At 40.3% G+C, this 24,417-nt stretch overlaps 1 protein-coding gene and 1 long non-coding RNA gene across 5 annotated transcripts; one reads left to right on the forward strand and one right to left on the reverse strand.

Annotated features, from left to right (window-relative positions):
* Nucleotides 1-655: 655 nt before the first annotated feature.
* st3gal5 (ST3 beta-galactoside alpha-2,3-sialyltransferase 5) lies at nt 656-18,863 on the reverse strand. Of its 3 annotated transcripts, XM_048231877.1 has the most exons (8): nt 18,641-18,863; nt 10,955-11,062; nt 9,754-9,878; nt 7,390-7,507; nt 6,816-7,153; nt 4,203-4,389; nt 3,574-3,732; nt 656-2,243 (listed from the first exon to the last, which is right to left on the reverse strand). In XM_048231877.1, the coding sequence occupies exons 3-8, from the start codon at nt 9,789-9,791 to the stop codon at nt 1,986-1,988; spliced, it is 1,098 nt and encodes a 365-aa protein (XP_048087834.1). In that variant the 5' UTR covers nt 9,792-9,878; nt 10,955-11,062; nt 18,641-18,863; the 3' UTR covers nt 656-1,985. The 3 variants fall into 3 exon arrangements, with proteins under 3 accessions (XP_048087834.1, XP_048087832.1, XP_048087835.1); XM_048231875.1 differs by lacking the exon at nt 10,955-11,062; XM_048231878.1 differs by lacking the exons at nt 10,955-11,062; nt 18,641-18,863 and adding an exon at nt 18,501-18,622.
* A 1,750-nt stretch (nt 18,864-20,613) lies between these two features.
* LOC125286763 lies at nt 20,614-21,624 on the forward strand. 2 transcript variants are annotated; one of them, XR_007192238.1, is made up of 3 exons: nt 20,614-20,667; nt 20,784-20,883; nt 20,969-21,624. It is a non-coding gene; the product is annotated as an uncharacterized LOC125286763 (long non-coding RNA). The 2 variants fall into 2 exon arrangements; XR_007192237.1 differs by lacking the exon at nt 20,614-20,667 and having other exon boundaries at nt 20,758-20,883.
* Nucleotides 21,625-24,417: the final 2,793 nt, after the last annotated feature.

The following is a 24,417-nucleotide window of genomic DNA, read 5'->3' on the forward strand; positions in this document are numbered from 1 at the left end:
AGCTATGAGTTATTCCATTCACCCTTTTTGCACATTAGTGCTCCCATGACAAATGAGAAAATGGAAATCCTGAGTAACTGACACATGAATTTGAGAGCAGTATCCACTCCATCAATCAAGCACTAATTGTCAGAAGACGTACAGACTGTGCCACAGAGACATGAGTACATCCTAGAATGAGTACAACTGTTCATGAAAACAGAATTTGAGGTGGCCTTAATCATTTAACGTGTTAACTGGCTTGAGAGGCGACTCCAATGGTGGTCACTGTTATTATGTTAAACTAATTAAGTTAAAGATGGTATCAAGTCCAAACATGTTTAGGTTGTCTTTGTTGCAAACATAGGAAATATTGTGTACATTCTAGGTCACATATTCGATTAAATCGATCATCACACAAGTTCAACAGGAACTTCCAGCCATTTGTTTATTTGGATAACAGTGATAGAGCATATCATTGGTACTTCATTTGCAGCAATGGAATGTAAAAATATACTATATTGCCAAAACCTTGTCACAAGTACAACTATACAGTTGTTAGCCTGCATCATTCTGCAGCAACACCAGTGGCGTCCTTTTTTGAAACAGTGTACAGTAAAAAAAGTCTTAATAGGTCTGGAATGATGGCCTGAGGTCCACTGATCAAAAAGACAAGGACAAGTGAGATCTTTTTTATTCTTAGTTTCCCCCAGAGCTTAAATGAAAGCTTTGTTGCAACGCTGCAGGATGTACAACATGATAAAGGCCTAAAATAAATACATTGGAATGATACAACAAAATGATAAAACTATGGTAAAAACAGTCCGATTCAGAACAATCAAGTACTAATGGTCATAAGACGTACAGTGCCACAGAGACATACAGTGTACATGTCTACAATTATTTACAGGTCAAGTGGCCGATTACACCTTTTTCAACAGACACACACACACTCACGCTCACACGCATGCACACACACGCACACACCTCAATGTTGAGCTTAAATAATCTAAACCAGGGGTAGGTTATACAGTCACTGGCCTGAGTAAAGTTCACATTAGGTTGCATGCATGTTTCTCCCAAATACAAACAGAAAACACTGTAAAGTGCATATATTTATAATCTACATACATTAGACAATATCATCTGCAAACATTTCTAAGCAATGTCATTTGTAAGTACCACTTAATGTAAACAGTCTTTGCACCACACATGAGTAGAACCTAGGTACAAAAATGTCAACCTTTTTCCCGTCGAGATTAATCACACATTTTATGAATAAGATGTTTCTGTATTGCAAGTCATTATAGATCTATTGATTTGCCTTATGAACATCAGAACATCAGTGTGAAAACTATGAGACAATTTCTGACTTAGCTGCATATATAATTATAAAAGGATGAGGTTAAAATCTAAACAAATATAAAAGGATGAGTTTAAAATCTAAACAAAAACAGTAACAACCTAAACCCATGAAGAAAGTAAGGCAGCAGCAGTGAGAGTATAGAAATTGTAGTCTAACTATATTGTTTCAACATGCATACATGCCTCTTGGAGTCAGACTACAGCCCTATTGTGTTTATTGAGTTGATCAATATATCAAAATGCTCCCATCCTTGATTCCAAGATATATTATACAGGGTTTTTCCCTCCTCTAACACTTATCTCAACAACAGAGGTGCGTTCAAATTCGGCAAACTTTGGCGAACGTTTGTGGTGAAAATGTTTTTCTAAAGAGTTAAATTGGAACGATTTGGTGTTAGCATTCCATTGTAGCGTTCATTGCATTGTTACCTTGGTCAAGCCCACGTCCAGCTCCACTGGATACTCATACTACCTCCTCAGCCTGTTTGCGAGTCTTTGCAAATGTTCGCCTGTTTGCGAATTTGAACGTATGTCAGGTCATCTTGGCCATCTTGGCCAAAACACACGGCTTTGAAAACATACTCCTCCACATTAATCATCTGACGGGGCAGAACTGCTCTGGGCAGTCAAGAGAGGTGGCATCATCTGGGGCAGAAACTGCAGTAGATACCCCCTGTGAGATCTGTGATGGTGCCCTCTGCCACTAGGCTCTGGAGGAGTGCCCGTTCCTGGTCCACATTGTGCATCTCCTGGGTCAGCATGGCGGACATGGGCAGACTGTCGTAGTAGTGCAGCGGCGCCTCCCTCTGGCTGAGGTTATAGCCAAAGCCAACTAGGCTCACCTCATCACACAAGTAGGATGCCAGGTTAAGAGCAGACATACCCAGGGTTGGCACGTTCTGTAATGACAGGAAATCACACTATTTACTATTTTTACTCCTTTGTGATATAAGGCTTCATCAACCAACAACCTGATTTTGGGAATGTCTGCAATGACATCATATGATTCACAAACACACTTCTCTTCAACTAAGAGTGATATATTGCTGATTCTTTCATGCATTACATACGCAAGGATTTTCTGTTTCTTTTTCCTTTTGAGGACATACATTAGCCCCTTTCAGATATACCCTGGACATCATCCGGAGGTCACTGTCACGCTGTATGTGTGAACACAAATGTCCGAATTATTTGACCTTGAAATCACCCGGGTCTTACACTGCCCTGTAGTACTAAGTGCAGAGGTTCCGCGGGTGCGGGTATGTCTGAACACAAAAGGGTAAAACGCGGGCGATTCACACCTTTGCTGTGTGAAGCTAATGGTGTCCCCATTGCTTAACTTAAGGCTATGACTATAATAATGAAGTTCATCCATTAATTCTTGTTCATGACAGACTGGCGCTAATTTGCAAAGACGGGAAGTTCCCATGTAGGACCTGGGAACTGTGTGTTATGCAAATACAGCGGTAAAGTTGGTTTTATATTGGCCATTGGATATTCAACAGATTTGATCCATTCAGCACTTGCTAAAACAGACAAATTTGTGCCAAACCAATTTTGATATGTTTATACCAGCCAATATAACACAAAACACTTTGTATATAGAATTCAAAATGTAAATGTCCAACATAAAACCAAGTTTTTACCGCGGTAATGCACATCCACTATGTGAACAGTCAAAAAGCAAGCCAAATTCTGAGCCAAGATAGCAACCATTGCATTACTATTTAACTGTAGGCTATGTCCAGATTGTCGTGATAGCCTTTATGTAGACAGTGTTTCAGCTGGATGTAAACGACAGCCAAACGTAGGTGCTACAGAAAATACGATCTTAAAAGGACAACTTTCAATCTCTAGGATCTTCTTATTGCAAGTGCATCTTGGGGCAAGTGGGACAAAAGGAAACATGAAACATTTCAAGAGAAAATAAAACACGTTTTCAGACCTTCTTTTAGTTTCAATGATCTGGACTTGCCTTATATTAGCATTATTATATCATTAATATTGAACCTATATTGTGCCCCATGCCCCGACAATACAGTAGTATTGTGCGTCAACCCTGGTTCCTCCCCTCCCCTTAAACCAGCTGGAGTATTTACTCCCGGTATGAACAAGTCCCACCTGGGCGATTTCTGTATGTGAGGGTCAATTACCGGACCCAATTATCGGGGCATTGTCTTTGAGTTCATATCTGAAAGGGGCTATTGAGAATAGAATTATTCTACCTACCTGGTCCCAACCCCAGAGCCGGAACTTTGGCTTTGGGTACTGCAATAGATCTAAGGCCGTCTCCCTGATGATCTCTGGATTCAGGACGTAGAACTGCGATAACTTTATTGGGATTTCATCTGGCACCTTCTGCCAGAAGAACAGCCAGTCCCACAATGGCTGTGTATTGGGAGGAAGCCATTCATAGTATTTTAGTAGTTTGAATTTCCCCTTGGGGATCAATAAAGTATCTATCTATCTATTCCTGCTATTTACAATAACTTCCCTTTGTGCCGTGAGGGGAGAAGCATGCATGCATATATATATATATATATATATATATAGTATTAGGGACTGAACAGATCAGCTGATTTGATTGATGGACTTCTGTTTCATACTACCCATAATCATTAAATCGCTTTGATTTATTCTGCAATGCAATTTACACTTCTGCTTGCAACAATCAAACCTGCAAGGGGCCCTCATGTACAAACAAACACCAACAACAAAACTAGAAAAATAGAGAAGTGGGAACAAGGTTCTACAAAAGTACATACACCAGGAATATCCTCCCTGAATCGAAGTTCATCTTCTGCACTTTCATAATATTGCTTTTCAAAGTGTGCTGTTGATGCCAGGATAATACTCACCACTTTCTGTTTGGTAATCATGGCATTGAGCCAATTGAAGTCCACAGATTTATAGATCACAGCCACATACTTCAGCTTTGGGTCCATGTCCTCCCAGACCTTTGGACTGCCCTCTGGGTAGCTCATTCGAATGGTGGTATGGTTACCCACATCTTTAATGAAATTTCGCACTGGACCACTGTTCAGTCTGGGGAAAAAATACTCAGTTATCTAATGATTCAACCAATAAGAGATTACATTATATTTCTGACACTTCTATAGGTGGTCCAATTAGAATTGCCTGCATAACTTAATGGATTAGGCAAGTGGATCATAACAGTTCTGATATGATCCTCATGGCTTTTTGAAAATGTTTTGCCATCTTGAATTTAACCACAAAAAGTGCTCCTGTTCAGAGAAAATTAAAGATACATAATCTGTGAATCATAAACAGTTACGTTGCTCTAAGCACTAAGCACTAAACTTTAGACTAGATTTGAAAACAGCCACAGATGGTGCAGATTTGATGTTATAAGGGAGGCTGTTCCAAAGCTTGGGTGCTCTAACTTCAAATGATTGGTCACCCCTAGTTGACAGTTTACTTTCTGGAACAACTAAAAGTTCCAGGCTGGAGGATCTGAGGGGCCGAGCTGGACAGTAGGGGGTTAATAAATCTGTTAAATAGTCAGGTGCCAAACCATGTAATGCTTTATAGGTAATAAGGAGGATTTTAAAATCAATCCTAAAACTCACTGGCAACCAGTGAAGATTGGCCAGAACTGGGGTGATGTGTTCCCTAAATTTAGACTTTGTCAAAAGTCTGGCTGCTGAATTCTGAACAGTTTGTAAACGAGAGATGGAATGACGATTTAAACAGGTGAATAAAGCGTTGCAGTAATCAAGTCTAGATGAGACAAATGCATGTATAATTCTCTCTGTGTCCTTTAAAGAAAGCATTGATCTGATTTTGGAAATGTTTCTCAGTTGATAATAACAGGACTGCACAAGGAGTTTTACATGTTGGTCAAATTTTAAATCTGTATCGAATAAAACCTCTAAGTTTCTAGAAGTAGTCTTGTTATTTGAGGCTAAATTTCCAAGAAAAGTCTTAGCTTGATTATAGACTTTGTCAGGGCCAATGAAAAGGACTTCTGTTTTGTCAGAGTTAAGCTGTAGGAAATTCTGAGACATCCAGTCTTTCACATCAGCTATGCAATCCTGCAGTACAGTTAGCTTGTTAAGCATGTTTTTGGTTTGACTGAGAGGTACAGCTGTGTGTCATCAGCATAGCAGTGAAATGATATGTTATGGCGGCGAATTATGTGGCCTAGAGGTAACATATACAGGGAAAACAATATTGGTCCTAAAATTGAACCTTGGGGAACACCGCAAGTAATAGCTGAGGTAGAGGAAGTAAAATGACCTATTGAAACAAAAAATGTCCTGTTGGATAAATAGGATATGAACCAGTCCAAAGCAGGACCCGTTATGGCAACCCATTCTCTTAGTCTTCTAATTAAAATAGCATGATCAATGGTATCAAAAGCAGCGGTGAGATCCAGCAACACCAAAACAGAGTGCTCACCAGAATCAGCTGCCATTAGTAGATCATTGGTTACCCTGATAAGAGCAGTTTCAGTGCTATGCATAGGACGAAAACCTGACTGAAATTTCTCCAGGATGCTATTGCCCTTTAACACTTCAGAAAGTTGCATCAAGACCACCTTTTCCAGAATTTTGGAGATAAAGGGCAATTTAGAGATTGGACGAAAGTTTTTTAGAATGGAAGGATCAAGGCCAGGTTTTTTTAGGAGGGGCTGGACACTGGCTGTCTTGAAAAGGTCAGGGACACACCCTGAGGAAAGAGAATTATTTAAGATTGATACAACACCTCACATCCGCTGCATGAACTACTGGTCAGACAACAGAGTGTTTTCAGCTGGAGGTTGCTTCAACCTCACTGTAATAAGGACCATTACAGAAAATCATTCCTGCTATTTACAATAACTTCCCTTTGTGCCGTGAGGGGAGAAGCATATTCTGAGAGACAATGAAAGTTTACAATCAATTGCACATAGTCTTATCATAATTGTATTATTTTTGTATATATGTGTGATATATGTTAATACTATTAATTGCTGCCATAATTTCCCTCTGGGGATGAATAAAGTAAGCTATCTATCTATCTATCTATCTATCTATCTTATCTGAAATACCAAAGTGGGAGAGAAGAAAATGCTTATATCATACAAAAATACATCTAGCAAATAATTTGAAATATACAATCCATCCATCCTCTCCATAAATTATTACAGTAGGCCTAACCCTCTCTATTGATTGGTGCAAAACTCATAGCATCTCCCATTTACGTTTGTCCATATACTGTTCGTTAAATGTATTCAAAGTGACAATGTGTCGCTTTGAATACATTTGTGTTGTAGCAGAAATGCAGCATGATTTTGTTTTGAGTCGCAGTGCTTTAAGCATGTCTCTCAGAGTGAAATCAATATCTCGATTTTCGATATTTGCCATATCCAATTATTTCCTAGTAAATTATTTACTATTTACTATATCAGTAACAAAAATCAACATAATGTTTAACCATATGATGTAACAAGGGAAAGGGGTACCTACCGAATAACCATGTCAAATTGGTCAATTAGTGTTCCGAGTTCCAGCCCACGCAAGATCCCTCCATTGCCAACCACCACACATCGCTGGCAATCTTTCCCATGATGTTCCTGAGTGGGGGAGGGCGGCAGACGCCTCAGGACCTCCATGAGCTTGTCCTGCAGGTCCAGAAATCCAAAGGGAGGGGGATATTGGAAAACTGTATCCGTTGAACTGGTTTCTCTCCAGAGAAAAGGCTCTATCACTGGGGTGGTTGTGGGAATCCGAGCCTCAATTCTTTTCCGGGCAAAAGTAGGTCTGCATTCTCTTGTTAAGACACTTCGCACATAGGTATGCACCAACTGGAAAATGTTTAGAAAATGGTTTAGTGCAAAGGACCTCGGTTTTTCCCCCAAAAAACATCTTATCTGTTTTATATCACTAAGTCTGCTGCTATTACTTTTGCAACTATAATTTATTTTAAGTAATGTAATCCATTAAATTATTTGCACTGTTCCGTGGTAATTTTCATATTGATGCTAACAAAATTCTCACCACAAATTTACTCGTAACATGTGAAACCATAAATGCTCGTTACCTCTTGATGTTTGGGATCCACAGGCCATTCGTAAGGCTTTGGGTTGGTGTTAAAAACCACCCCTTTCAGAACCCAGGGCGAGGCCAATGCTAGAACGATGAGAGGCACAAGGAAACGCCTGTGGCAATACATCACAGTCAAAATGTTAAATCAAAAGCAGAATTAGTCATGATACAAATATTTAGGGCTGTATTTTGGGCTCCAGCGCATGGCGTAAAGCTCGTTATTCACCCGCGCAAAGCTTAATTCGGTATTTTGCACGTTTATTTTTTAAACATTGCGACCAGGGGTGTGGCAATTAACAACCTAGGGAGGGGCCTGGCGCGTTGTCTAAAAATCGCTATCATACACCACCTAAACCTGGTCAGAAGTCAATGGCGAAGTTGTTCATATGCTATTTTAAGAGCGCATGTCAACAGTCATATTGGCAGGTGCACGCACCATCCTTCTATCATTCATGAACGCACACCAGCGCACGTCCATGCAAAGCATTACAAATTGCACGATTCCAATGGGAAACATAATTAGAATAAAGATATTACGAAATACTGTACATCTCATGATGAGTAGTTATACACCATCATTTGCAAATTGGTAATGACGGTTAAAAGTGATTAGGGGAGAGACGAGAGACAAGTATGGAGCACAGCTGAAGATGAACTGTCACGAGATATAAGCAACTCCTCTGCAGGATAAATGTTGTTTTATTCAGTCATTTGAGCAATATTAGGGTAAGTGTTGCTTTTTCCAGCCTATGTTTTCGATGGTAACCCATTGTCAGTCAATAGTGAAAGTAACTGCATATAACTGTCTTCGTTGACTGACACCTTGGTGAAGTTAGTTTCACTTTGCCAATGAGTTCAAATAATAGATGAGTGCAAATGCGTGAAGGCTATGCTAGGTTTTAGTAATGCATGGTTTAAGAATGACTATTTCATACGGTCTCGCAAGCAGCCTCCTTCAAATGCGCCGTTGAATGCCAAAATACCGATGCATTTATTTGACATATTTTCATTATTTGACGCTTTGCGCCGTTAAAGGGAATGCCAGATGTCATTCTCATTGGTTTAAAATGATGTTACGCCCCAAACACACCCATATGACTGATTAAAAAACCTAGGAACACCTTGTTGCGCCATGCGCTCCACTTTTGATAACGAAACCCCTCCCAGTGTGAACTGGACATCCTACTAAATAGACTTTTGACTAGTGACGATGCACTTTAGAATGTCATGATAGGGCCCCTAGTGAATTTAAGAATGTTTTCATTACATTTTGTGATCATGTTCTCATAACAACTAAGCAGGGGTACATTTTCCAAAAGGAACTATTTAGAACCATACAGTTTTGATGTGTTTCCCAAAACCATAGTTTGAACCATCAAGGTACAAGATACATTGGTAAAGGAGAAGCCAACAGCTAAAGTAGCCAGGCAGCTACAGCGCTACACTCTGGAGACATTTAGATACAAAGCATGCATTATGAAGTTACTAAGTTATGGCACAAAAAGTTTAAGAATCACTGGTCTAGAGGAATACGCCTGGATTCAGGGGAAACTAGGGCGGGGAGAGGGGGCAGACCTTGTGAGGATGCACATGTACTGGGTGTTTCATGAAAATACCGCCAACAGCGGACTAACAACCAAAACGATGGCGTTTAGTTTGCCTTTGTAGCCATCTCTGGCTAGCCCTTGCTTGAGACATAACTTCTGTAGAGGTTTAAAGCAAATACGAACGTCAATTTCTTCAGAAATCGACTCTAAACATGCTTCAATTATGTTTGTATCAGCAGCCATTTCACACTAGTTTCAGTAGGAACTTTTCCCCATGAACACAACGGAAGTGAGATCAGTGGGCGTCTCTAGCTGTTTTCCGGTTGTGAGGGTTTTGGCCCAGAAGTTCGTTCAGCATGATGCAAGCTTCTGGTTATCCAGATTACTTCTACTGTATGGCCGCTTTGACAGTGGCCATCAAGGCTGTGGCCTCCGCAGATCACCAGCCCCTCACACTCTCCACCACCGATGTGTGTGTGGCACTGAGCAGGACTAATGCATGTAAGGCTGCTGGTCCTGATGGTATCCTTGGACACATGCTCAGGGCCTGTGCAGCTGACTGAGGTTTGGACTGACATATTTAATACTCATATTTAAACAAGCCCAGGCAGCTGTCTTCGCGTGCTTTAAAGGCGTTACAGGTCTCTCCGCAACCCAACCAGCAGGTTCAGAGGAAGCTTCTTCCCAGCGGCTGTCAGCCTACTGAACTCTAGCTCTGCATCCCAGTGACAACCAATAAACTAAACTAACAAATCTTGTTAATGGTGCCTTTTGCTTTTTATTAACATGTGACACTTATACTAAGTGCTTACCTTTGATAACAAAAGCGAAGAGTTCTTGATACCAACATGGTGGGAAGGGAATGCTTCGGCTGTTCTCTTACAGCTCTTCTCCTGATGAGGAAAACCCCTGTCCATTTGATTAATCAAAGATAATTCTGCAAAACAAAGATAAAGACTGTTTCTCTAATGATAATATGACTTGTACAGAATGTAACATGACATTCCATATGACATTTCTTTAGTTTGTAGATGAAGATATTATCAACCAATAATATCCATAAGTAGTTGATATTTTCCACAATTAGCTCAAAAACATAAGGTGCACTTTTGTCTCAACTGTGTCTCTGTACCCATATGGAGTACACTTGAGACAATACCATGGTACCATTGAGACACCCATTTTTAATGACGTAAAGTTAATTAACCATTCATTGCTAAATTTAATAAAGAAAAAAATAACAATTATTAATAAGTATTTTAATTTAAATTCATTCATGTAATTCAAATTAGCACTGCTTAAAAGGAATAAAACAGGAATATATATTTATTTGATACACAGGAACCGATATGGCGAACAGTACAAATGGAATGTTCAAGTTCAAAGAGGACACTAATACGCATGTGCAGAGCAAAACTCACAATTTGGGCTTGCTGCGCACGCAAGACATTTAAAGGGGACCTATGCCATTTTTTCAATTTAAAGGGCCGTTCTGTAACACGTCATCTTTTCACCAATTTCTCACTTTTGCTGTTGTATTTTTCTCTACAGAGCTCCCCTTACAGCTTTGGGCTCCATATTTCACAAGCCTCTTTGTTTTTTTCACTGGCTCTGCCATGATGAACATCTAAAAAAAGAAGCCACTATAGCTAGCCAGTGTAACTAACCAGTGCTTGATGGGGACGTGTGTATGTCAAGAGAATTTTTTTTCCCGCTCATTCTCGCTTCTCACGGGACTTCCGGATAAAGAACACTGCCAGGACGCTAGTGCAGATCTTGCAAGGCTTGTTTTCCACTTGGAGATGGTAGAGGGAGCAGGGAAAGCCACCATTCTCGCCACAACAGGTAATTTAAGCATCACAATTATTTCTAAGCTGTGTGTTTGTAACGGATGCCAGCTAGCTTAGCTGTGCGTGTGGAATGTTGGTAAACCTTACTCCCTGACGCATCAAGAGTGCTGATGGCATGCAAGCTAGTAGCCTGGGCTTTTAGCTCAACTGTCAGCACACTCACCTCCCGATCCGAGGTGCTGCTGTTCGCAGGTTCTAGTCCAGGCGTGTGCAGGGCTGAATCACCGGGATTCAACACAACGCAGGTTCCCGGTACATGTTCAAAGGGGAACTATGCAACATTTTCAATTTAGTAACACAGATTAGATGTTAATTTTTTAGATGTTCATTATCATGGCAGAGCCAGTGAAAACACCAAAGCGACAGTTGTGAAATATGCACCCCAAAGCTGTAGGTGGAGCTACGTAGAGAAAAATGTGACAATAAAAGTGAGAAATCGGTAAAGAAATGACTGGAGTTACAGAACGGCCCCAGAGAATGTCTAACTTAATAAGGGGATAACTTTCACTCTCAGCTTCAGCTTCTGGCTTCTGAACTAGTTGCAGTTCCACTCTGATTCCAATGCAGGGGTGCTCGCGGGCGTGTGCAGAATTAATGGAGGTCTATGGAGCTGTACCCCTTAGAATCTGTTCTCGAGATATACATTTTTGTCTAGTAATTCAAATGTTGCATTCGAAAGGGGAGGCAAAGAAAATACACACTACTGAGTAGGCTATTATATTTTCTAAAGTCGCTCATTTGTTCTAAATGTCTTTTAAAAATGTCAATGACGTCATTCATTAGCAGAATGCTTGCGTGTTATGGGCAACAACGACCCAACCTATAAGAAATTGAAAGGACATAAGTACTCGTTCGTTCAACTTTAAGCCTATAATCCATATTGAACTTGCAGAAACTACAATCAAAGGTGCGATTTTTCAGCGACAATCAGGTGAGACAAATTTAGCTGTGTAGCTCCATAGACCCTCATTCATTTTACACTCGCCCGTGATCACCCCCAGAGGAACTTTGGTGAAACTGCAACTAAATTTGGTACAATGGGGAGGTGAACAGGATCTCCGTAGACGGGCTCTGACGGCCCTTTAAAAGGTGTTTCAAGCAGGGACGTCACTAGGATTGAAAGACTTGGGTTGGGTTGACCAGGGTTGTAGGTAATGCGCGTGCATAGAGCGCACCGAAATAATCATCACACCTTAAAAGGGCTTCAATGAATTGGTAGGTAGGCTACCCTTTGAGGCCTAGGCTATTTTCAGTGTAATTTTACTGTTAAGCTCATTGTAAGGGCCATCTGTTAAACTAGGCTATATAGTTTTCAAGACTATATAAGTTTAAGGCTACCCATATCTGGGAAAGTCTGATGTGATCATGCTTGTAATAATAATAATATACAAAATAAAGATGTCTATAGTTATTTTTTGTCAGGGGTTACAGCTGACACACCATCACCACTGTGTGATTTAAACATACACATGTGGATGAAGTGACCCCCCCCCCCGCCCAAAGGTGAGATGTTCTCAGTTAAGTGAAACCTGACTAGAAGAGAACACTGACAAGACTTGCACAATAATCCTCTCTTGAGCAATCGCTGACTGGAGGTGAATGTTAGCCTAGAAATCTAGACGCACCCTAGCGGCGGCAAATTAATTTGCTCAGTCTGTACGTCTAGTATCAAACCATAGGGATTTCTATTGGCTGACGCTGTGGACGTCATCCAATCACAGCGCTCTATTTTGTTAGAGAGTCTTAAGGCGGGCTTAACAGGATAACAACAGTCCTGCGACCGTGAACAACAAGGAAGGTGGCTATGGCGAACGAAGAGCGGTTGTTTGAATCGGCGTTGGCGTCAACTTTGGAGGAGTTGGACTTTTTTTTGTTGAGCAACACAATGCACTTAAGTTATTCCTTTCGAAGAAGGATGTATTTGCCGTTTTGCCGACAGGATACAGATATGGTCGTGGCGCTGGCCTATTGCATGCCTAGGCAGTTTGAAAGACAATTCTCTGCCCGCCCCTTGGATTAAGCGAGGTGAATGGTTCGATTCCAGACTATACATTTCAATGATAGGATGGCCCGCCAGGCTAGGTGAATGTTGCAGAATGCCATGGAATTCTAAACAGAATACGCACTACTTCTCTCTCTGCCCTTCCTCTCCAGAAGCATTTGATCAGTGCTCTTTTTAAAAGTTGAACTAGGGCAGTGCTTGACTAGCTAATACAAACTACTGTTAACTTATGTGATCATTGAATAATCAAGCAATCATCAAACAATATTCAAACCTTAACAATTGTACCCTAGACTAAGTTATGACCCTTTTTTTACCAGATACATCATATCCTTTGAGGCCTAGGTTATTTTCTGTGTTATTGTACTATTAAGCGCTTTGGTCATTGTAAGGGCCATCTATATTTAGGGCTATGCTATATCGTTTTCAAGACAGTGGCCTACCCATATCTGCGAAAGTATAATGTGATCATACTTGATATGTTATGTCAAGGAAAAATACTTTGTGTCTCATGATTGTTACATTCATGTCACCTGAAGCATGATGGTATATATTCAAAAGCACAGTTGATCTGTGCATGCTATGATCAACTTTTGATTCTTTGATATGGAAACCAATTTTAAGTGTGTAGGCTATACTGAGATGGTGATGCGTTTTAAGTGGGTAGCCTATAGACAGTATAGTCCAGTGTATCACGTAGACTACACCACTAGTTTCAAGTGGGCATGATGTCCCAACTGTAGCCTACACTCCACTTGTATGATGTTCCTATACGGTCTTATGCTTCTAAAATCTAGGCCTAAATGACACTAATTAAACGGTAGGGCCTACAAGCCCCAATGAAAGGAGTATGAACAACAAAAGCAACATGTCTAATGTCTATATTGGGACTAGCCTATAACTCACTACGGGTGCGTTCATAAATGCAAGCTAAACTACTATGACGCTCTGAATAAACACGATAAATTCCGAATGTACGAAGGGTTAGTGTGCTCGGAGCAAGTGGCAATTTACGAACGCAAACTATGTTGACCAAACCCTGCTGACTAGTGCTAGTGCTGACTGCTAAATCTACGAAGTGATTGTAGCAGCCGTCCGCGTAGATTATTTTTACTTTCCCAACAGCACAACTGTCTAGGTCATAAGCAAAGGTGAACCGTCCATATCATGTGTCAGTAGGCCGAATCGAAGTTCATAATGTAATTATGCCTATAGCCTATGTTTGGTGCCAGGATACCGCTGTCTCGCTATCCAGCATAAGATTCTTTGGGCGCCGCCATTGGCCGAATACCGGCGCCCATTGACTTACATTGAACACATGTAAACAAAACCTCAATTATGTGCTCAAACTAACGCCGCTGACTTATGACAACAACCATTCCACTTTGATACGAAACTACATTTTTGTACAACATTTATCCAGCAAAAATGACAGAATTTGGATCAAGTAATGTGGAGAAATATCGATATTAAGAAAATTGCCGCTGCGTGACGCCATGGCATTAATGGCATTTCCCCTTGTCCATGAGTCACGTATAACAGGTCACGTCGGTGGCCGTTATCCCCCACATGTCAGAGTAATGACATTCAAAAACGTACCTTTATATTACATTACAATTTATAAAGGAACGAAATGTCAAAAGAATTAAGCAATATGTTAGCTGGATGAGACGAATATTAGTAAGGAAAAACAAGATTTTTACCGTAATGTCCAGTGAAATTACATATGTTGAGGCGCTATTGCGCGGCACGGCCAGCAGATGACATCATTGCACTATAGCAACCAGGAGCCAGCAATAAACCTAGACACTCGAGATTTTAGGGATGTTGTCAGCCACAACGCACCATCTGAAAATCTGAATTGTGAAGTAGACCTACTCCATAGTCACGTGTGCCTGTTCATTCATTCCATGTCAATAGAACAAACCAAATTAGGCTAGGCAAATTAGGTCTTGAATTTCCCCTGGGGTTCAATAAAGTATCTATCTATCTATCTATCTATCGATCTATCTATCTAGTAATGCAATACTACATTTAGTAGCCTAAATTCCGGCGCCGTCAGGTGTGGCAGCCTACTCTTTCTGCTGTTAAAGAATGTGTTTGTGTTGTATGTATGCTGCTGCTGAGACCTTGAATTTCCCCTGGGGATTAATAAAGTATCTATCTATCTATCTACATACAATACATATGTATATATGCATGGATATACTGTATGTGTGTGTGCATATATATATATATATACATACATACATACATACATACATACAGAGAGAGATAGAGAGAGAGAGAGAGAGCAATACAGAACAGGTTGTCGGTCTGAACTGAAGTTAGTGCTGCATGTAAACACACACTTGTCACGCTACATTTATATATGTATGTATGTATGTAATGTGTGTGTTCGATATATATATATCGAACAAGCACTCAGTATTACAATGTAACAACTATAGCCTATGTAGGTACCCACAAATACATAATGCAAGTACAATGATAGTACAGTACCTGATAGTACATGTTGTTACACAGGTTGTACCACTGTACCTAATTAGGTAGGTACACTGTAACAGCGACACATTAAAATAAAGTGTTGCCAAAGTATTTCCCCAGTAGTGGACAATAAAAACTTGTTGAACAGGTGTGCTGAGCTTTGTTTTTGGCTCTTCAAAGTGTTGTAAGTAAGGTGGTGTAAGCAGCCTATAGGCAGGTGGTGAGACAGGTCCAGAAATATGGTGCAGTGAAACACTATACAGTTGATTTTCAGAAGGTGGTGGAATATGTGCACTGTATTACCTTATAAGAGCAGAATAAATATGGCTATGAATAACAATGTCAGTTGATATTATTTTAAATGTTGGTGACACTACATTAATAAGGAGAATACCAATAATAAACAATAATGTGAATGCAATATCAATGGGCAATAAATGCAAATCAACAAATACTATAACATACAAACAATGACTTAGAACAGCCTAAGTGCATGGTGAACAAATATGTCTTTACACCCCTGTTGACAGGTGCATGCAAAAACACAGAAAGCAGACAAGGATTTTGTTTTTATAACACATGTAATAGGCAATGAACATTTGAAGATGTATTGTTTTGTTCTTCTAACATCAATAGTAGTTGTTCAGAGGTTGTAACATAATGATAAATACATGCTGCCTGTCACATTATGAATATATACCCTGTCTTGTCTTGCACATCAGAAGCAGCAGCACTATGCTATTACATCGTTCACCGTGAGGGACTAGTATGAGGGAGACTGAGTTGCCAATCTCTTTAACAGGTCCTGCATCATATCTACAAATATCTGTTCTGCTCTGCACAAACATAAGCAGGGTCTGATTTAGTGTGGCAGAGTGCTGATTGACAATAACATGGTTCCCTGCTGTGTTTGGTGGATTCCCATTGATGTTTGTGCATTCTCTTTAACTGTACATTTTATGTGTGGCATTTCATTCCTCAGTTGTCTAACATGTTTTCTGACGGCCACTGATTGCATTAGCAGCTGAAAGACCAACTTGTAACAAGGTCCCAATTGTGGATACACCCATTAACAGTCCTTGCGACCAATGACATCTGGATCAACTACAAACTTTTGATTGATTTTCAACAATGAACAATTAGTTCAGTGTAATATGTTCAGCTCTCTCCCCCATCTTAATAAGTCAACATTATATGATATGACCCTATTTTTACATTATAGCCTACATATGTTATAGCCTAACCCTTATCTATAGGTGACTGATGAGATTCATGTTAGCATATATTCATTGGCTTCACAATTAATATTGGAGCTATTTCACTGTCGCAGACCCAGACGTTTGGTAGCCTAGTAGTCATAGGCCAACATGAGACTTAAGCCCCCGTGTCGTCATGACTTAGGTTAGCCTATGTTCTTACTGTTGTTATTATCTGTAGGACATATTGTCTGTGGAGCACAATTGTAGGCTAGGCCTATATTTGATTTTCAGTAAGCTTATATATCAACGATAAAGCTTCTTTACTTTTTTGGTGTATTATTTAGTTTTTTTTTATTTATCTATGTAGGCTATTTTTTTAATGTTACATTATTATTTTGTTAATACATGGAATAAATCACCACAAACACACGCGACTGTAGCCTATTGGCTTCTTCTGTAGCCTACCGGCTTATGGCGAAAGGCTAATAACAACCCTAAAACAAGTGTAACCGTCGGCTCCTCGAGGCTTATTACTTAAAGGGGTGGTTCAGGATTTCGGACATAGGACCTCATTTCCAAGTAAGCAAGTGTGATATTTATCAGTGGAGACCGTTTTCAACACGTTTCATCCAGTCGTTCTAATTGCAGAGTTCGCAGGTGCTAGGCTAGCGCAAGTCAACGGTATGTGCTAGCCTGCCATTAAAAACAGTCTTACCTACTGCAAAGGACACTTTCGAGGCAAATTCCAGACAATCGATGTAAATGTCTGTGTTGATAGAATAGTGTAAGAAATACAACTACCCTCGCGATCGCGTTGCAATAGTTATACTTTGTTCCCTGAAGTTGGTAGTAGTCATTTTGCATCTCAGCGGACTGATATTACCAAGGCTACTACTAGGTATCCCCATTGAGTGCTTTACTGTTTACTTTTGACGAAGTACTACTAACTGGAGCAAGTATAATTCCGCGGCTGCTAAGACACTAGTCCCTCAAAATGTAATGCGATCGTTGAAATGCAAGGATAGAATGTTAGAAATAAAACTATCAATACAGACATTTACATCGATAGTCTGGCGTTATAATTTATTTGCCTTGGGTGTACTTTGGAGTGGGTAAGACTGTTTTTTTAGTGGCAGGCTAGCACATACCGTTGACTTGCGCTTAGCCTAGCACCTCGCGAACTCTGCAATTAGAAGGACTGGATGAAACGTGTTGAAAACGGTCTCCACTGATAAATATCACACTTGCTTACTTGGAAATGAGGTCCTATGTCAAAAATCCTGAACCACCCCTTTAAACGAAGTTACAGCAGCTATTAGGCCCGAGGTGCAGTGAAATGGCGTCATCTGGTGGTCATACAATTCACTCGCTATTAGACCCGAAGTGCAGGAGAAATGGATATTCAACCACGCCATCCTTCAGGTCGCAGCGAAACGTATGTGTACTTTATGTGCTGTGTCATGCTGCCATCTAGTGGTTGTGGAATATTTAACACCCATTATAGTTCTGGGAATAGATGTGCCCTCGAATAAATGTTTACTTTGTTACAAATTATTTGGGTAATCCATCTGATAAATTGTGTTTTTCTTTTTATACTTCGTACCTTTATAAATTAAAGTGTATCATGAAGGTACCTTTTTCAATGTCATTACTCTGACATTCGACATTAGTCGACCATAAATTTGGGCAATGGGCACATTGTTAGGGGTTGACACTTTGCATAAGATTTCTCCACATTACTTGATGCAAATCCTGTGATTTTTGTTGTATAAATGTTGTACAATTATGTAGTTTCGTATCAAAGTGGAATGGTTGTTTTCATAAGTCAGCGGCGTTAGTTTGAGCACATAATTGACGTTTTGTTTACATGTGTTCAATGTAAGTCAATGGGAGCCGGAAATCCATAAATAGCGGCGTCCAAAGAATCTTTTGCCGGATAGCATGACGGCGGTGCGAGACAGCGGTTGCCAGGATGTCTATGTCATTCCTATAAGTGATTTATAAACAAAAGATTAGCTAACCTACGTTGTTTGATGACTCATTTCTCTGATATCTCCTTGGTTTCCCATTCTCCAAGTGTTGAATTGTTCATATGGTGCTGACTTCAACTCTCCTTTATCCGTTGTGTCAAGTAAAATGTAAAGAGAGCATATCTACCTACCGTTAAATCCATGTAGCCTAGTCAGATGATGAACTTCAACAGTAGACTACTGTTCCAATGCTCCATCCATCACACCCCTCTCAAAAGGCTACGGTGCCTTCCTAAACCTAAACATCCAAACCTATCCTACAACATAGGCTACAGCAGCGTTCTGTAAACAAGCAGCGTGAACCTAGCGAAAATAGAATAGTTCCGTTATTCTGCTACTTGCACAATCAGTCACAATCGCTTCCGCGTTCTACTTAATACTGCTCAGCTGTTTCCGGTGGAACGATGGCGACAAGCAGCGTGAACCTAGCGAAAATAGAATGTTGTATCTATTGCTAGCAAAGGCGGCTAAGAGTTAGCCATTGTTTCAAAATAAAAGTACCGCTAACCACATTGGGTTTAATGGAGATCGTTCAGAATAATGAAACAAACTTTTGATTTGACTAACCCTATAACATAAACCTATGTGAAATAAATAATTTATTAGGAAAAAACTGGTTAAATGTTCAAAAATAAGTTTAGTTTATGAAGCTTCTTATGTGTTATGATTTGTATAGTATTGTTTATTGTTTATTAGGCTGTTAATTAATTAGACATTGTTGTCAAGTTGTTCAGCTGAGAAAACTAAGTCTTGTGCCCCCTTAACATGGGGGTGAAATGACATCCCCACATCATCAGCTTTCTGAAAATGTACAATTTATGTCGACTGAATCACCCGGGCGGCGTACGGGCATCATCATGTGCCAACCGCGTCATAAACAATGGTATGGTATAGTGACATTCAAGTTGTTGAGCTAAGAAAACTAAGTCTTGTGCCCCCTCAACATGGTGGTTAAATAACATCCTTACATCATCAGCTTTCAGAAAATGTACAATTTATGCGGATTGAATCGCCCGGGCGGCCTACGGGCATCATCATGTGCCAACCGCGTTGTAATTATTGACTCTTACCTCAACCTTTTAAACAAACAAAGTAGGTCTAAAGGTACCACCCTAACCCTTGAATTTCCCCTGGGGATCAATAAAGTATCTATCTATCTATCTATCTATCTATCTATCTATCTATCTAACAGTGCAAGTGACTTTTGTAAGTCAAGGCCTATACAAATCTATTTCAGATCTGGGTTGTTACCAGGTTGAAAACAGAACAACTTGTGGCAATATCATGAAGTAAACTTAAAGCAGCATTAAAAAAGATTTAAGAAGCGCAATAATAAACAAATTATGCGTCTTTTGCAACAAAGTATGAACATAACTCTGCTATAATATAGAGGGAATGTACTGAAAGCATGCAGTTTGTAGAAAAAGATCGGAGAGTGGCCATATCACCTTGGAGTGGGGTACCGATCAATTGATTAGCACCTCCCATAAAAATGAACTATGGTGTAAGGACAATGTCCACAAGTGACAATAGGGGCATTCTTGTCTTGGTGGACCTTCTGTGGTGTGCATTATACCAGCACCTGAAGCCCTCAACACCACCTCCAGCCATTGTATCAAGGCCAAGGTCCGTGCCTAGAGTAACCCCCAGATTGTGGTCTAACATAGGCCTTCAAAGTAATGCGTACTTTGCAGTTCTAAATAAAATGTGCGACATATGTTGCACTGTACATCCTTACTGTTGGATGTGGTGGTGTGCCTGTTGGTTTGCCTAGTGGGCCTGCTGGTGGTTTCTATGGTGTAGGTCAGATAGATAGATAGATAGATAGATACTTTATTGATCCCCAAGGGGAAATTCAAGGTCTCAGTAGCATACAAACATCACACACAACATGCACTTACAGCAGAAATGGTAAATATAAGTATAAACATATAACCAGACTCCACTGTACAATAGAGACAGTAGAAGATAAGAAAAACTAATGTGGGGATTTCTGGTTTATGTGCCCACCTGCACTGGCAACCAGTGTGGCTTGTGTGACTGCAAGCGTGGTCACATGGGGCAGGTCACATGACTAACTAGGAAGTTATAAAGTTTGGTTTGTTGAGAGCTCACATTCTCTTGCTGCTTCCACCACTTGCTCTTTGTGACTGTTAAGGTGTGTGTGTGTGTGTGTGTGTGTGTGTGTGTGTGTGTGTGTGCGTGCGCGTGTGTGCGTGCGCGTGTGCGTGTGCGTGTGGAACTCACTTCTCATGACTTGTTTTAACTTATCAGGGTGAATGCTAGAACCATGTGTTTCACTCTTCATGGAGGACACTGAGGTGACTGCCTGATTTTAAGATTTGTGTGCTGGGCTACAGACACTGATGCTCTGGTAATTTGTTTTATATTTATGATCTTAGTTGTTTGTTTACATTGGTAGTTATAAATCAATTAACTATGTTTCTTTAAATCTGTAGCACTGGAATGTTCCTTTCTTCCTGTGTCACTGTGCTGTGGGGAGTAGTGAACACTCTTGCAAAGTAGGCTTATATTTACTACATATGTCCATTGTGTAATTGTGCTGTGGAATGTACATGGTAACTAATATGTACCATTTCTTTTAAAAGGGACCAGGCCAGCCACTGTTTTACTGTTAGTTTTTGGGTTTGTTTGTTTGCTTTCATTTTGTTTGTCTTTTTGTTTGTTTGCATTGTCTCTCTATAACTGCTTGTGCTGGGAGATGGCTGTTCCTCTTTTGTTCTATCATAGGCTGTCCTTGTACAAGGCCGGATCCGCAACTCAGTACTGCTCCTTTCGGGTTGGGTGCCACATGGAGGGAGATATTTTCTCGGTGTGTACTGGTAAACAACACAGTGTGGTATTTTGTAGTGGTATCCTGTAGTGGTATTTACTTCTTGTGTTTGCAGTGCTTGCCGTGTTGCATTCTTTTGTGGTGCTGGGTTTGCTGTCTCTCTCTCTCCCTCTCTCACCAGGGCCCCTCTCCAAGACGGGAGCTGTGTGTGCTGACCCGACCTTATTAGCCTGAGGAGTCTCAGCCAGTTATCCCATGCAGTCTTTCTTACATTCTGGATTGTATTTATACTATTTGCAATAAATTTGAGTATTTCGCATATGCCTTTTTGTTAACTGTTCCTTTGTGGGGAAGGCCGAGAACCAGCCACGTTAGAGAGCTTATAGGTTTCTCCCGCCTGGGTTTAGGGGGTGGCGTAGTCAGAGTAGGTATTCTGCATGTCAGGTACCACACTAACAAAACTGTGAGGTCTGGATTCCTTTGGCGTGGATGATATGTTGTTAGAATGTGGGTATATGCGGTTCCTCTCGTACTGAGCAGGATTACCATTGCGACAACACTTCATCAGTAAAGCTAACCTGTCTCGCAACGGTCTAATCCCAGCTCACATTCCCTATTAGTGGGTGAACAATCCAACGCTTGGTGAATTTTGCTTCACAGTGATAGGAAGAGCCAACATCGAAGGATCAGCATAGTGAGTGTAGGGGGCAGCTGCTAAGGCTCTCCGGCAGGAATTGCAGGCAGTTCACCATGCCACAGACTCCTGACCTGGTGTGTCTTATGGCACCAAGCAATAATATCACTTGGGGTCACACCATTGAAGAGGCCAGGAAGGATTTCGAGGACCTTGTCCAAAGTGTAACACACCGTCAAACATTCTAAATATGTCACATGAAAAGGTATAACCTTGTTTCATTGATATAGATAGAACCATTTCGTTTTGGGAGGTAACATTTAAGAACGCTACAACATTGTACCTAAATAATGACGAGTGGACGAGTGTATCGACAAATGTGCTACATTATATAAGGCCCGAGAATGGGAGTTTTGTGATAAAGTTGAAGGCTGGAGTAAAAAAAAGTGCCACAAAACTGAGAAATGTCATCAATTACCACCTTCACCACAGATAAGACTGTATGGATTAAATAAAAAGCAAGAAAGCTCAGTGTGTAGGCTTAGTCAAAAAGGAAACATTCCCCCAAATCTGTCCTATCATGCTTGTAACAGATTCAAAAACCATATGAATAATTGCTGGTTCAATATTGTAACTCAAGCCATTTTAAATGAAGATGTTATCCAGCACTTGGCGTGTCGCAACCCTGTGCTGTGATCGGAGTTGGCCATTAGACTTCTGTTTTCATGATAGCAAAGCCATACATAGTTAGTGTAACGGTCAGTGTTTTGTAATGGTTAGCTGTGTGCGGTGTAAAAAAAATACAGTGCAGAGCAGACACAATTTGAGGTCCATAGGGTGAGTAAAAGTACAGTGTAGGCCACAATATGCAATGTTCTAACTTTCCAGCATTGCTTAGGAATTGTTTTTGTAGGGTTTGAATCGTGGCATTGTTTGCCACCTCCTGGGTGTAGATGTTCTCTGCCATCCTAAAGCATTAACTGGCAGAGAGAAGAAACTACTTAGGCAAGTCAGTAGGAAGAGAAGAAAAGGCGTAAGACCAGACAGTCAGGCCACAGGAAGGGTGGGAAGGTAACAGGTACTGTAGGGACAGTGGGAGGAAGGAGGAAGTCACATGGTTAGTGTTTTGTAATTGTCAGGCTATGTGTGGTGTGAAAAAGATCTCTGAATTCCTGTAGTGCAGCAGCTCTTTTGCGTTTCGATGTCAGATTTTTCTTTTGTAGCACTGTACATCCCTGCTGTTGGGTGTGGTGATACCCGTTGAAAGATGGTGCAAGGCCATTTTAAATGTAGGCCTAGATGTTGTTACCCAACACTTAAAATCGCACTCATTACAGAGCTGACATTTGCCTCAGAGTTATGTAAAACTCAAATGGCTTTGTGCTCAGCAAAATAATATGATAGTACAATATTTTAGCATTAGCAGGATGTTTCATCTATCCATCTAGGTAACCTTGCATTTAAAAGTGGTTGCAAGTAAAGAAACCATATGTTTCACACACATATTCCTGAAATGTTGTACTCATAGGCCAGGTAAAACAGTAATTAGGAAATCTGTGTCATACACCCAGTCTTATACAATGCAATATTAGTCAACTGATGTAACCTATGATCTTAAATCAATAATATGTCACAGGGGAACACCAATTCATGGACACATGCATGTGTCTTCCAGCTGTGATGTCCCTGAAGGATGCGCTGCAGGATGAGAGCGACGCTCCAGTGCCTGAGTGTGGTCATCTTCATTGACCAAGCATCTACACAAGATGACCACAAATGTATGCCTTAAATTGTGTGGATTAACAAAAGTATTGATATTATACCATTAATATGGGGTTAAAACATCAGCTTAATTAATACCTGTGCATTCTAAATTCTTCAATAATGCGGTATTAATTCTTCAGTATTTATGTGTAGCCTAAATAGGCCTAAACAAACAACTGGTTGTTGATAAGGAAACAATGAAACTACTCATGGAATAGAGTTACATATTCTTAAACCTATAAGATTTATTGCAAATGAAATGAAGAAAAATAAATTATTCAACAAAACATTTACCACATTTGTTTAGCTTCTTTTTAGCCATTTGATCACTGGTCTTGTGTCCTGCGTAAAAATAAGATGGACATTGTATAAATCCTGTAAAAAAATAATTTCAATTTAAATAGAGCTGTCATGGGTCTGAATTATGTGAACTCTTATGGTTAATTTCACGAAAGGAGCTCGTTTGTTTTCTGTGGAGCCAAGTGTGTTTGAACCTGCCGCTATTCTGAATGTAATTAGTGTCTACACGGACCCGGTTGGGTGTTGCACCAAGTGAATCAGTACGTTATTTATCAGTACGTAATTTGAGTATTGCATTTGAAAGGGGAGGCAAAGAAAATACACTTGGTTGAGTATTATATTTTTTAAAGTCACTTAATTGTTCTAAAAAGCCTTTCAAATGTGTCAATGACGTCATTCATTAGCACAATGCTAGC

The sequence above is a fragment of the Alosa alosa genome, chromosome 21, assembly GCF_017589495.1.
Source record: "Alosa alosa isolate M-15738 ecotype Scorff River chromosome 21, AALO_Geno_1.1, whole genome shotgun sequence".
NCBI lineage: Eukaryota > Metazoa > Chordata > Actinopteri > Clupeiformes > Clupeidae > Alosa > Alosa alosa.